The following is a 14,684-nucleotide window of genomic DNA, read 5'->3' on the forward strand; positions in this document are numbered from 1 at the left end:
GATTCCCGGTCCCATTTCCAGCATCATGGAATCAGAACCTCCAGAGGAAGAAGTCCCGGCAGATGTATCATTAATGAGTGCCTCTTACATGATATTTAGTTTACGGTGTTTAGGGAACAGTTTGAAGCAGTTTAGGAGTCACGTTTTGAATTCTTTGAAATTTTATATATGTTTAAATGCCTTAAGTTTTAAAAGTCATTATGTCCCAATTTTTCAGAAAGCATTTCCATCAAAGTTTGTGACTTAAATTTAGAATAGTATTTTTTATTTATCCTTCTCTTCTCTTTCTTACTCTTTTTATTGTATTTCTTGCCTTTTGGGTTCTCATTTCAGCTTCAAAGATTTGGACTGTTTTTTCCCCCACTAGTAACTATTTTCCCTGGGGAATTGGTCTACCTTCCTTCCCTCCCCAATTCCCAGCAAATTCAGACAACACTATTTCCAAAACAGTGGCCACAGCATAAGTTTCTGAGTTAGAGTTGTGTGTGGACTGGGGGTAAGAACCGCCCCCCCCCGCCCAAGAAAAAAATAGTTCCTCTGAAGTTGAGTAGGAGCCTGAATATTGACAACTTCCCATTTCCCTGTCAGTATTTCCTAAATGAAAATCGTTGAATTACCCGATTTTTTCCTTACTTAATTTTTGGTTTTTCTTAGGGTTTTCCTCACAGTTGAAAGCTATGAGAGGTTAGGAAAACAGTTAGGAAAATAATTTATAAATCACCAGACACAAAGTCCAGTTTACATTTTTTAGTACTACCCCATTTGATTATTACTATTATTATTTTTTTTAATGTTTAATTTTGAGAGAGTCAGGGAGGGACAGAGAGAGAGGGAGACAGAGGATCCCAAATAGGCTCCATGCTGTCAGTGCAGAGCCTGATGCGGGGCTTGAACTCATAGACTGTGAGATCATGAACTGAGCCAAAACTGAGAGTTGGATGCTTAACCAATTGAGCCACTCTGGTGCCCCACCCCATTTCATTATAATAGCAATGCTCTATTCTCCTTGTATTAGAGGGAGATAAATAGGGGCATATATACATCATAATATGTGTATTATTTAAAAATTTCTTAAATGTTTATTTATTTTGGGGAGAGAGAGAGAGAGAGAGAGAGAGAAAGAGAATCTGAAGTAGGCTCCAGGCTCTGAGCTGTCAGCACAGAGCCTGATGTGGGGCTCAAACTCACAGACTGTGAGATCATGACCTGAGCTGAAGTCTGAAGTCAGAGGCTTAACCAACTGAGCCACCCAGGTGCCTCCAGAATATGTGTGTTTTCTAAAAGCCTTAAGTCTTCTGAGCTGTATACAAAAAATAGCAGAACTGGGAAGAAATAGGCTTATGACAGATCACTCAACCTGTATAGCAAAACAGTATTTAATAAAAATGCTTGCACATTTGAAAAGATACCTTAACTTTCTAATAAAGAACTATTTCATTAACTATCGAACTTTACATTTTTAAGAAAGGTAAAAGCTTAATAGAAATGTGAGAAAGAATTAACAAGTAATGTTCAAAGGCAAAATGCTCACAGATCTTGGAGAGCCAAGTAGTAGGTGTGCACAAAATAAGTCACAGGTCTTCCCAGCTGAGCCCAGAGGAGGAATGTGGCATTCTCTGGCTTTATGGTACCATTATAGTCACAGTGCAGTCTGTGTTAGATGATACTTTTTACCTGCTGCTTTTAGGTGATGATGCAAAACCTTGAAGTGTTAGGGCAAAATCTCATAAACAAAGCAACATGAGTGTTTTACTCTCCTCATTCTTCTGTGTACCATTTGGTGTGAGTAGATTGTGTTAAGGAAACACGCATTATAGAAAAGATAGAATTCTCTCAGCTGCTATCTCTCTTATTTGTTCTCTTTGTCCAAGATGTCTTCCACCTCGTCCTCAGTTTTTCTGATGTTCTCAGCGCATTTTGTATAACTGCACCATTCGTCGGTGATTACTTAGTCTTCTGTGCCTCTGTAGTACTTATCTGTACTATTCATTTGGTTTTTAAAATGTATCATTACGTTTTTTTCCTTTGCTTTTACTACTAATCTCTGAGGCCATTGTTTATATATTCTATGAATAGATAACACTTATGCCACAGCCTTCTGACTATGGGTATTACACATAAACCATAGTATTATCTAGGGTCTATATGTGCATTATTTATATACATTAGTTATAGACTTTGTAGTTAGTTTCTCTTTCTTTCATAGGTTATGCCTTCCTGAAAACAGGCACAAAGGTTAAATGTGGGAACACTAAGCAGTAGACTTACATGTTTGTTATGTGCTCTTCCAGAAAGCTAAATAATATAAAATCTATGGTAACACTTTGCCTGTAGAATACTGTATTTCTATCTTTCTTTTTTTTTTAATTTTTTTTATGTTTTATTTATTTCTGAGAGAGAGAGAGACAGCATGAACAGGGGAAGGTCAGAGAGAGAAGGAGACACAGAATCTGAAACAGGCTCTAGGCTCTGAGCTAGCTGTCAGCGGGGCTCAAACCCACAAACCATAAGATCGTGACCTGGGCCGAAGTCGGACGCTTAACTGACTGAGCCACCCAGGCGCCCCTGTATTTCTATCTTTCTTAACTTATTCTTTAATTGTATTTTCTTCATAATTGAACACAAGCTGCAGGAAGTGAAGTCAATGGGCATCTGAGGTGGAAGAGTCAACCGTGGGGGCGTGTGTGATGATTTTTCTTTGCTCACTTATATTTGGTTGATGATACACAAGCATATATTGGCACTTTTTTTTTGTCTTTCCTCCTTTTAATGAAATATACAATACCAGTTACATGTTGAGGGATGACCGTCTGTGTAGGTTGGCACAGACTAATGTCTGAAAATCAGAGTTAGGTGTGTGACACTCATATAAAGGGTAGACACTGCATGATAGTAAGAGTTTTTCAAAAGTTAAGGCCTATGATTTTGATCAACTCTTGGATTCATACAAAATTAGCAATTCTCAGAAAGTGAAAATTAACTTGTTTTTAGTATTTTCTTAATTGTGCCAATAAGCAAGTTTGGTAATTGGTTTGACATATTTGTTCCAAAGAAGAGAATATGGTATAGGGAAGTTGGGGTGGGAGGCAGGGATGAGGTGTTAGGAAAGGCAGTGTTTGAAAACCATGGCAAGTCAGCTTGGTGCAGGTTTTGGAGATAAACAGGAGGAGGGTGATTGTAGAGGCCAGTGAGTAGTTAGTACGGACGTCTGAGCAGGATTTGGAGTATGGTGTGTTTTGTCTTTGTTTTGTTTTTATCCATTTTTACAGAATGTGGGTAAATGGCTTTAGGTGGCAGGTCAGCATCTTTTGTCTTTAATTTTTTTGTTAAAAAAAAAAAAGACTCACTGGGAAGTGGCTGTGCTACAGCATTCTTCCATCATTTTCTATTCCAGCTGCTCAGTTTATTTACTCACGACGTGACACACCTTCTCTCGTGGAGCCTGTAGAAGAATATGATTACGAAGATCATAAAGAGTCATCCAATTCTGTTTTGAACCATCAGCTATGTGGAATTGATCAAGGTATAGTAAAAAGTAGTTTATCTGTGCTTCATGTTTGAAAATGATGGTAATCAATACACCAGAATTTATCAGTTTTATTGTGATTGTTCATGATAGTGATTGTGGGTATGAATGATACGTATATATTTTGTATCGTCAAGGGAAATTGGCATTTTGTTAAGTATATTTTTGAGGAGTGTATGGTTAACCATGTTGCTGAAAAATGGGTTGTGTGGCTATTATTTGGTAACTGGAATTTTTGACAGAGATCTTCGTTTTCTATCTTCAGGAGAGAAACTTCAGTGATTTGTTTTCTTGTAGCAATATTTATTATTTCATAAGCCCTAATAGGGAAAAAGATCTGTTGTGGGTAAAAATATAATCATTATAAATAATTTTTGCGAAGGAAAGAGGAGAGTTGTACATCCTAATATAGTTTCAGATAATTTTTTTAAAGTTTATTTTTGAGTGAGAGAGAGACACAGGGTGTGAGCAGGGGAGGGTCAGAGAGAGAGAGAGAGGGAGACACAGAATCTGAAGCAGGTTCCAAGCTCTGAGCTTTCAGCACAGAACCCGACACAGGGGTCGAACCCAAGAACCGTGAGATCATGCATGACCTGAGCTGAAGTTGGCCGCTTAGCCGACTGAGCCACCCAGGTGCCCCTTTTTTTTTAGTTTTCAAGATGGAGTGTTCTTTCATGTCGCCATTTAAATACAGTCTTTTAATTGTTTTCTGTCCTAGCTCGTCTTTATTCATGCCTTGATCACATGAGAGAGGTCCTTGGAGATGCTGTACCAGATGACACACTGGTCGAGGCAGTCCTGAAGAACAAGTTTGACGTGCAGAAGGCCTTGTCAGCGGTTCTGGAACAAGATAAAATGCAGAATTTGAAGGTCAAGAGTGAGGGAGCAGCGTCCACAGGGAAGACAGCAAAAGGTATGCTTTTCCTGGTTCTCCTTTAGTTGTTTCACAGCTAGTGCTTTAAAAGAGCCATTGATTTGCTGGGGCTGTTAAGAAAAATGGGCATAACGTTTTGCACGTTACAGTAATCCTAGGCAGAACATTTTGCATGTTACAGTAATCCTGATTATCATCAGTTGATTTTCCAGTTTGTGAATGTTTAAGCTGAGTGCTTTGTTCTCTTCCCTCTGTGACAGCTTGTTTTTTCGTGATTTCCCTGCTTTGTTTTGTAACTAGCAGTATATAGGGGAAATAAAATCAGACAAAAACAAGAGAAGGCACTTGTTGCTTCTTGTCAGTAGCTTAGAGAGCTTTTTAATTATTGTTGTTTTTCTAACTCTAATGGGTCAGGAGATGGACATTAATAGCCAGACGATTAATTACAGAAATTCCTTTATGTTTATAGCATTTATAAATATATTAGTTTTATTGAAACATCATAAGTATACTCTTTCATTTCAAAATCAGATCTTTAATTTTAAATTTATAGAATTGGGGGTTAAACTTGGAAATTTAATTGGCATAAGAAGGGAACCGAGTACCTTTGTAATAATTGGTATGGTATCTGTCAGTAGGAGCATGGTGATTTATTAAACTGGGCTGGTAGTTCCTGTAACCGGAGGACTAGATTTTTACCACATCAAAGTCATGTGCAGTCTGTTGCCATGAAATAAGGATGGATTTTATAATCCATTTAAATTAAAAAAAATTTTTTTGATGGGAAGGCAATTATAACTGACCATATGAAAATGAGTATTATTTTATCTTTATTTATAGTGTATTCCAGAAGTGACATGGTGTTATTTGTTTGTTTGTTTTTAACACATTAAAAATATAGGAGAAGATAAACCTAGTTCTTTTCACTGGTCTTTTAGTTGTTTTGAATTTGAGACAGTCCTGGCTATAATTTAAGTATGTTAAAACCTCACATTATAAAATTTGTGAAAATTAGAATATTGACTAACTTAATATTTATATTTGTATATATTAGTGAACAAAGTATGAAGGTCACTTTAGATGGTAAAGGAAGGTAAAATTCCTTTATTATTGTTTTTTTAGAGTGTTCACTTATTAAATAATGATCAAATATTTGATCACTTTATTCATGCTATAATCAGAAGAAACATTTAGTAATTAAATGCCTCGTTTCATGTTTCCTTTTGGTTGCCGTGACTGTCTTCTGCATATGTCAACCTATTCATCTGAAAATTAATGGCTTTTGTAAGGTAAGGAGTCTTATTATCTTCCTCTGAAGTTTCAGCTGATACTGTTCAAAGCTCTTGCCCTCAATCCACAAATCATTTGGATTGTAGTAGCAAACCCTTTGATTTTTTTGACCCCGTAGCAAAATATGGATTATATCATAATTCAGTTGCACCAAGTCACTATTTACTCCATAAAAGAAAGAAACTTGACAGACCTAAAAGTGAAAAGAAGCTAGAATCATGTAAGTTAACAAAAGAGCTGTCACTAGCTGACCTCATTGATGATACGCCAAGAGATTCTTGTAAAACTCAGCCATCAGTCAGATTATCATCCACAGATAGTCAGGAAAGTCTGTTTTCAAAGAATCTAGGTGCTGATCTGCTTAGATCTCATGAATCGGAATTTGTTTCCAAAGATGATTCTGCATTCAAAGAAATACCAGATTTAAAATCCTTAATGATAAAGAACACAACGCATAGTAACTCTTTATGTATTCAGCATAATTCACTACCTGATTTGCATAACATTCCAGTACAAAACAGCTTAGGAAATGTAATTAGTCCTTCGCTCTTACCTAGCTCATTGGAAAATACAGCTCATGATAACTTAAATACTAGTAAAATGACTGAAGTCGGAAGTGTTTCTTCAGGTGAACAGAGTGCCAAGAATTGTATTTTAAAAAATGACAATCTGCAGTTTGCCCGGTGTGAAAGTCCATCCCTAGCTGAACTGTTTCAGGAACACAAGGAAAATCATCCAAGCCGGTGCTTTACTTTATCTGATCTTTGTACTCAGTCGTCTGCCAGTTTTACAGATCTCAGTTTGGGAAACTCTCCCTTGTCAAGGCTAGCAAATCGGTATCCATCTTCGACTGGAATATCAGAGTTAACAGGATCTCTGTCATCTTTGGCATTTTGTAAAGCTTCTCCTACAAGAGACCTTGAGAATTTGTCACTTTCTGATTTGATTGCAGAAACAATTGATATAGACAACTCTCAGATTAAGAAGGATTCCATTAAGCTCAGTTTATCTGAAATGAGGTCACCTGGAATAGATTCAAATATTGATCTTAGTGTCCTTATAAAAACTCCTGATTTTGTTCCGAAACATGTAGTAGACCAATCAGTTGCTCCAACATCAGGAACTAAAGTTTTAAATTCGAAGGTAGGGAAAAATTTCAATTCTGCTAAGGATAATAAGAGAACCAGTAAAGGCTCTTTGACTAGGAGACCACCTTTCTCTCTCTCTTGGACCAAGGCTCTTGCTGCTAGACCTTCAGCTTTTGCTTCTACACTGTGTCTTCGTTACCCATTGAAAAGCTGCAAGCGACGCACCCTTGACCTCTATAAGACTTTCCTTTATAGCAGACAAGTTCAAGACATAAAGGACAAAGAAATAAGTCCTCTTATAGCAATAACACCATTTGACTTCAAATCAGCATCTCCTGATGACATTGTAAAAGCCAATCAAAAGAAAGCTTTCAGTAGAGAATAGTAACAGAAGGAAAACTTGATAACTGTTGTAGAGCTCTTGTTTTCAATTAATTTAAAGTCTTTATAGGACTACCGTATATTATGGGATGCAAGTTGTGATTTTTATATTAAAATTGTCTTAAGTCAGTTGATAACTTTAATTGATACGTATTTTTGCACTGAAAAAAATTTTTTTTAACTATATTTTCTTTTAGTGATAACTGGCTTTATTTAAGTTGATAGCCTAAAATGGGTGTATGTTTACAAAGTGTGTATGGAAACTTGATATTGTGAAATCAAACCTCAGATATTTTTGTTTGAAGCACTCAACTTTGTAAGTTTTTACAATGAGATCTTTTCTTTTGTAAACTATTTTTGTGCTTCATTCTTAAATGAAAATGCCACTTGGGATTATTCTAGTTTCGAGATAAAGATTTTTCTTATGATATGTGGCAGAGCATAGATGAGATATAATTATATTTTAAAATATTAGTGATATTCCCATTCATTATTTTTCTGTAGGTGGATAAAATTTTTCTATTAGAACATTTTAAAATTCCTGACTTTTAAGAATACTGTGGAGGTTGTTGAAATACATTTTTGATGATAACAAAATTAAAATCCTTTAAGGGACCATGTACATATTAAAGTTGGATTAATACATAAATTATTTTTATACATTTTTGAAACCATTTGTCCTCAATGCACACTTTAAATACATAGCAAGTGTTTTCAAGTAGGGTTGCATGCTGTTTGAATAGGTAATTTTATCAGATCTCTTTAACTTTTTCTTACTGTAAGTAATGAAATGTGGAGTTTTCCTCTTTGATACTGACAGCTGTGTGTGCTACCGTGACCAAGTGTCAGCAGCATCAGACCAAATAAGAGCTTGTCTAGTCAGTAGAACAAGTACGTGATTCATCCCTTAAAGCAGTCTGGGTCCTCAACTAGCGATCAGAATTGCTAGGGCAATTTTTTTTTCAAAACAGATACCGTGGCTTCAATCCAGACACGGTCAATTAGTCTCTGAGGGATGACGTTTGAGAATGTATATTTTTAAACTAGTCCCCAGGTGATTTTGTTGTGTTACTTTCACTTGAGAACTATTGCCTTAGGGGAAGAAGTCAATAGAATGGAAGGAATTACTAATGCTAGGAATAACACCTGACCAATGTGAATTTATACTTTATAGTTTCTAGTAATCAGAAATACCAAGGGAACTTGCTATTTAGGAATTATAATCTTGCATAAGAGGATGTTGATATTATATCATTAGTATTTTTTGCAGAAAATAATAGTATCTAAATATTATTTCTTAATGAAAATAAAATAGCTGGCCTTTTTGTAGTGCAGAAATATTTTTCTCTGGCAGCTACTTCACAGTGCTTTTTACAATTTTTTTTGTATTTCTTGTTTCAGTTTATTTTCAGAATGACATTCCAATATTTTCAGCTGTGTATGATATTTTTATATCCACTGTTTTGGTGGGAAAACTTAAGCTAGAATTATGTCTTCCTTATTCTTGACCAAACATTTTTTTTGTGTGTGATGTCTTCAGGTTTTGTTTTTAATTGCATATTTCAGTGTACATCATACTGATGCTTAGGATATGATATAAATTAGGTTATATTTTATGATCAATTTTAAAGTTTGAATTACCCCAACTGCTGCTTTTGTTTTCCTGGTCTTAAACCTTGATGAAACATTTTAGTACTTTTGCAAAATTAGTGTATGACTCATCAGCTAGATTTATATATGGGCCCTCTCCAACTTAGAAGTGAATTGTATTCTGTGAGTTTGGAACTGAAAAAATTCCTGATAGATTAAGTATTAATGCAAGTGTATCCACTTTGCATGTGAATCCACAAATATTTATGTAACTCATATTAAAGTTGAACAGTGGGACTATTTATTTTTACCTTCTTTTATAACAGATTTTCAAGTGGAAGTACAACACTTTTAAGCTACAGAGTAGATTTTGTGGAGTGAACTAGATTTCCCTTTGTTGGCTGATTAGGATTGTAACTACCATTTATAAGATTATCTCTTTAGGGAAAAACCTATATTGCAGGATGATAGGAAAGCAACAATTTTTAAATACATCTCCATGCCCTTGTCATGGCTACTGGTCTGTCAGGGATCTACATGACATGTACGTGGGTTTGTTGACTAAGGAATTGTCACAGTCTCTGAGATTCAGAGAATGGAACCAAGAAGATCCTTTGCCCCTCCACGCTTGGCCTTTGTCCCTTGATAAAGCGACCAGTGCCTGTTTATGGATATACTCCCAGTGACGATGATTGCTTGCACTAAATGCATATTCTGCACCAACTGCCTGTTTTTGACTGACTACTATCATGGTAGCTCAGGTATGCAAAGTGTTTTGGTTTATTTTCCAACTCCAATAACAGTTTTGCAGTGCAAAGCCATTTTTATTTGCTTTATGATCAAGTACATTAAAATTTTATTTTAGGAATAGATATAATGTAATTATATTCTAAATGATACAAAATACAAAAGACATTTAAAATTACTATTTTTGGTCATGTTTTTTGTCATTAAATGATCTAATATTTATGGATGTTTTGTCCTTTTGCATTCTAAAGTCTTTGGTTGGCTCTTTTGGTTATGATTCTTCTTTCCATTATTTGCCAAAAACTAGAGTTTCACTTCTGTACAGAACACTTTGCTTAACTTTTCTTTTTTGTTTTACCTTTTTCCTATTTCCAGTTTAATAGCTGGCATTCTAACCTCCTTTCCTCCTTTTGGCTTTTAATCCTCCTTTCTTGAACTTGTCTTCCACCCTTTTATATTCTCATAAAAGGAGTAATAAGTAGCCCAAGTGTGTTGTTATATTTCATTTTTAGTGTTCAGTGGGAGGTCATAAAACAGATTGTCACATCAGAGATAAAACCAGTACAGTGTTTTTCTTTGAATGTAAAAGGAGGCACTGTTAAGATAAACACAGTTAAGAGAAAATAATGGGTTCTTACGTGATTATTTACCTTTTGAGTTGATCCTGAATTGATATGTGGAGCACTACAAACAAACAAGTGCACAGTTATACATGGAGGAGGAACTGTGTATCAACACATTTTTTTGTCTTGTGTTCCTGCAAAGTAGGTATTTGCTTATAGAGTCAGATTTGTAGTAGCCTAAAAATTGTTTTCTATTACTTGTATAAACAAAGAGAATGTTGACTAAACAGGGAAAGATTGATAGTAATTCCTTTACTAGCTTTCTTTTAAAATTATAAGGCTCAGTATATGCAGTTGTACATAGTATTTTTAACTTTTAGGGAGTAAAAGATGTCATTTTGAGTGTATGTATACATTTTTGTAAAAGCTACATTGAAATAAATTATAATTCTGAGGTTCTCCTAAATCAAGTAAGAAAACATAACAATTTATAGGGAGTTTTTGGATAAGCTTGAGCCTTCAGAATGGAATTTTAATAATTTGTGCTGAAGGTACCTACTTTAAGTTCCTGTAAACAAATTAAAAAAGAAAAACCTACCTGATTGTAAAGAATTTCTTCTAAGATATTTGTCATTTCGAATTCTTGCTTTCCAAAAGGTAAAATTGTCTATTTACTTTTGAGGACTTAACATAGAAATCCTATTAAAGTATAGATTATAATGAATACAGATACTGTAATTGCAAAGATGGAAGTAGAAGGGAAAAGAATAGACAAAGTGCCCATTTCTGATGTTGACGTGCCTGGTTTACATTATATGACTTAACGGAAAACATCACATCATTTTAGTTGCGGGAGATACACCAAGATGAACAAAGAAATGATTGTTAACCTCAAATGGGAGGGGACTTTGGGTACTTAAACACATAATTATATCGATTGTAGTGTGGCATATATGACATTACACTCCCCAAAGCTGACATCTTTGCCTTCCTGATCTAAGCTGCCACCTCCTCTTCTGTTTCCCATTTTTCTTAGTAGTATCTCTGTCTTCCAGTTGCGTGAGCCAGAAACCTAGCTAGCATCATCCTTGATTTCTTTCCCTCCTTTACTTCTTGTAATTGATTACCAGTCCTATTTTTTCTGCTTTACAAATAAGTAAATGTATGTGTGTATACATACAGTGGATTGGTGTTATTTGTGGGAGTTATATTTTATAAAGTCACAAATTAGTGAACACTTGAGTGCAGTATGCCAACACTGACTCCTCAAATGCTGAAGCATTGCTCTCATAGGAAATACAGGCTTAGGTGCCTTTGATCTTCTGGTCACAACATTTTTGTCAGTCAGTATGTAACCTTACTTTATGTGTTTCTTTAAAGACACTTTTATTTGGGGCGCCTGGTTGGCTCAGTCGGTTGAGCGTCCTACTTTGGCTCAGGTCATGATCTCGTGGTTCGTGGGTTCGAGCCCCGCATTGTGCTCTGTGCTGACAGCTAGCTCAGAACGGGGAGCCTGCTTCAGATTCTGTCTCCCTCTCTCTCTTTCCCCCTCCCCTGCTTATGCTGTCTCTCTCTCTCTCAGAAATAAATAAAAACATTTTTTTTTTTAAAAAATTTTTTTTTTAATGGTTTTTATTTATTTCTAGGAGAGAGAGAGAGAGACAGCATGAGCAGGGGAGGGTCAGAGAGAGAGGGAGTCACAGACTGAAACAGGCTCCAGGCTCTGAGCTGACAGTCAGCACAGAGCCCGATGCGGGGCTCGAACCCACGAACCGCGAGGTCATGACCTAAGCGAAAGTCGGACGCTTAACCGACTAAGCCACACAGGCGCCCCTAAATAAAAACATTTTTAAAAAGACACTTTAAATTGTATTATTTATATGTCAGTAATTCATTAACATTGAAATCACAGCCTTTCTAAAACTCAAAGCTTTTCTAACACACGTCTTTTATTTATAAGGTACATCACAGCTGCCTTATACTTCAGGACGCTAGACAGTGCTTTAGCAAACATTTTTTAAGTAGCAAAATAACCAACAAAAATCACAGTGTGTAATGTGACACAATATAGATCATAAAAAGGATACTTGTTTATGATGAAGAGCTAAAACAAGAAGGCAGAGTATCATCTTTTGACCCAGGTGGGAATGTGCATGTTGGGTGACTCAAATTTTTTGCCTCTCTGCACTTGTCTGTAAAAGTGCCATAAATAGTGATTTGGGGGCTACTAATAAACTTCATTGACTAGCTGAATTTCCAAATATGGAAACCATCAATAGTGAGGATGGATTGTGCATATTTTGACCCCACTATTCTCTCTCCATCCTTGTTACCACTTTACCGCTTAAAGGCCATTGGTGTTGAGCAGAATTACTGAAACGTTTATCTGGTTTCTTTACTTCTCATTTTATTTTGCCCAAAACACTTTCCACATTACAACCAGAGTAACTTTTCTAAAATAAAGCTCTAATATTCTAGCCTCTGTATAAACCTTTTAAGTTATTTTATAAGACTTTTTCTGAATTGATTTCTGTTCACCTGCTCCCTGACCCCCCTCCCCCCCCAAGAACAAACCTACCTGAGTTGCCTCTGCTTCTATATAGTACTTTCTTCCTACCACTCCCCCCTCCCCCATTTCTCCTGGCTGACCATCCTTCATAATGTAGTTTATATATCACTTCACTCCCAGTCCTGGGAGTTCATATGCACCCTAGTTCACTGCATCCCTTTTACCTCTCCATGTAAAATTAGACCCTGCCATATGTATAGTTCCTTTCCTTTGCAGTCCTGTGTAATTGTTCCTCACAGCACTTACATCTGACATTGTGTGTGTGTACACAGTTATTTTTATTATCTGTCTCCCTACTGCTCTCCATGGCCCCCATGCAGCTTCTGTGGGGGCAGGGATTTTATGTGTTCACTGCTGTCTCTTCAGCTTAGTATATGTCTGGCACATAATGTAGACAACAGTCTTGTTCCCTACAGGAAGCTGTAAATAAACCTGTAAACAAATCATTTCTTTTGTATTATTCATCTAGAAACTTTACTTGCGTATCACTATGTGAACCTGTGTATATATAATTTAGACACGTGGGAAGATACTATAACACTTCTATTATCTGTATCAGTTATCAAAGCCTTTTGCAGACTTTACCGTTTATACAGAGATCAATCTCATTCTTTTCGAAAGCTGTGTAGAATTTCTTAATGTGGTTGTACATTAAATAGCTCTTGTTGATAAACATTTTAAGTGTTTTCAGTTGCTGTTGCTAATGACCCCAAAATGAACACTCTACATTTTTAGAAGGTAAATTTCTAGGCCAAAAAATATACACTGCAATTTTTTGATAGATACTGCCTAATTGTTTTTAACAGAGATTGTACTGATTTCCTTCTGACAAGTTTCTGAATGTTTCTGTGCAGATTCTCACAGATACGGTTATTACTCTTTCTGTTATTACACCAACCTGATAATTAGAAAAAAATTTTTTCATGAGGCTAACTGCTTTATTGTATATTTAAATCTATTTGTATTTCTTTTTCTTGGAACTGTCTACTTTTAATCTTTGCTCATTTTTCTGCTCATTTTCTTTCAAAAGGACTTTTTGTGTGTGTGTGTGTGTGTACATACAATGTATGTATGGTATACATAAGTGTACATGTACTTAAATAGTAAAAAAAAAATTAATCTTTTGTTATATGCATGGAAAATACTTTTCCAATTTGCAGCTTGTTGTTTTTATAAGACACAATTTTGATTTTAATGTTTTGAAATACATCAGTCTTTTAAAGGTTCTTGTTTGAAAGTTCTGTTCCACCAAAAGATAATTTTTTAAAAAATTAAGTTTTTTCAATACATTTGACAGATTCTTTTTTCTTCTGTTTCCTTTCCTTTCCTCTATTTTTTTTTTTCCTCTTCTTTTCTTAACACCTTTTAATCTTTGATCCAGCTGCCGTTAGGAAGTAAGCTAGGAATCCAGTTTCTTCACTAGCATCTTTGGTCTTTCCAACAGCTGGATTTGTCACAGTATCTTTTGTTGATTACATGTCCCTTTTCTTCTGTAACCTGATTTGAACTGCCATCTTTGATGTGCACTAAATTCCTTTCTATCTATATTTTGGGTCTCTTTGCTGTTCCATTTCTTTCTCTAGTTTTGTGCCAGTACCAGATTGTTGGTGACTGTGGTAATTATTACACAATTTTGATGTGGTTTTAATGTTTTGTAGGCTATCTTGTTTGTTCTTTCCTTTTTCATAGTTTTCCTGAGTTACCTCACTTGATTTTTCCCACATGAGGTTTACAAGCTGGTCAAATTATCTGGGGGAAAAAAATCCAGTTCTAATTTTTATTGAGATACTTAATGCTTTCAAAAATGTTTGGAGAAAATATATTGTCTTTATAAATAGCAAGAAGCTTTAGACATTATATTATTAAACATTTTAATTTTAATAGATTTTTTAGATTTATATTGTGAAACAATCCTAGTTCATCATGGTAGTTTATTCTTTTAATATGATAGATTTTATTTGCTTATATTTTGTTGAAGATTATTCCATCTATTCATAAATTTAATTTATTCGTGTGTGTGTGTGTGTGTGTGTGTGTGCGCGCGCGCGTGCTTTTG

The 14,684-nt window shown here is 35.4% G+C and overlaps 1 protein-coding gene across 2 annotated transcripts in view; it reads left to right on the top strand.

Moving 5' to 3' along the window:
- The window catches only part of HBS1L (HBS1 like translational GTPase), an 88,451-nt gene that overhangs the window by 10,536 nt on the left and 63,231 nt on the right, over window positions 1-14,684 (top strand). Inside the window, exons 3-5 of one of the 2 annotated variants that reach the window (XM_077776144.1) lie at window positions 3,395-3,523; window positions 4,245-4,439; window positions 5,695-9,646. In XM_077776144.1, the coding sequence (XP_077632270.1) occupies window positions 3,395-3,523; window positions 4,245-4,439; window positions 5,695-7,163 (1,793 nt within the window). In that variant the 3' untranslated portion in view covers window positions 7,164-9,646. Of the gene's footprint in view, window positions 1-3,394; window positions 3,524-4,244; window positions 4,440-5,694; window positions 9,647-14,684 lie in introns of those variants that run through there. The other variant, XM_077776143.1, reaches the window with a different exon arrangement.

The sequence above is a fragment of the Crocuta crocuta genome, unplaced genomic scaffold (genome assembly GCF_008692635.1).
Source record: "Crocuta crocuta isolate KB4526 unplaced genomic scaffold, BGI_CrCroc_1.0 scaffold25, whole genome shotgun sequence".
Classification (NCBI taxonomy): domain Eukaryota; kingdom Metazoa; phylum Chordata; class Mammalia; order Carnivora; family Hyaenidae; genus Crocuta; species Crocuta crocuta.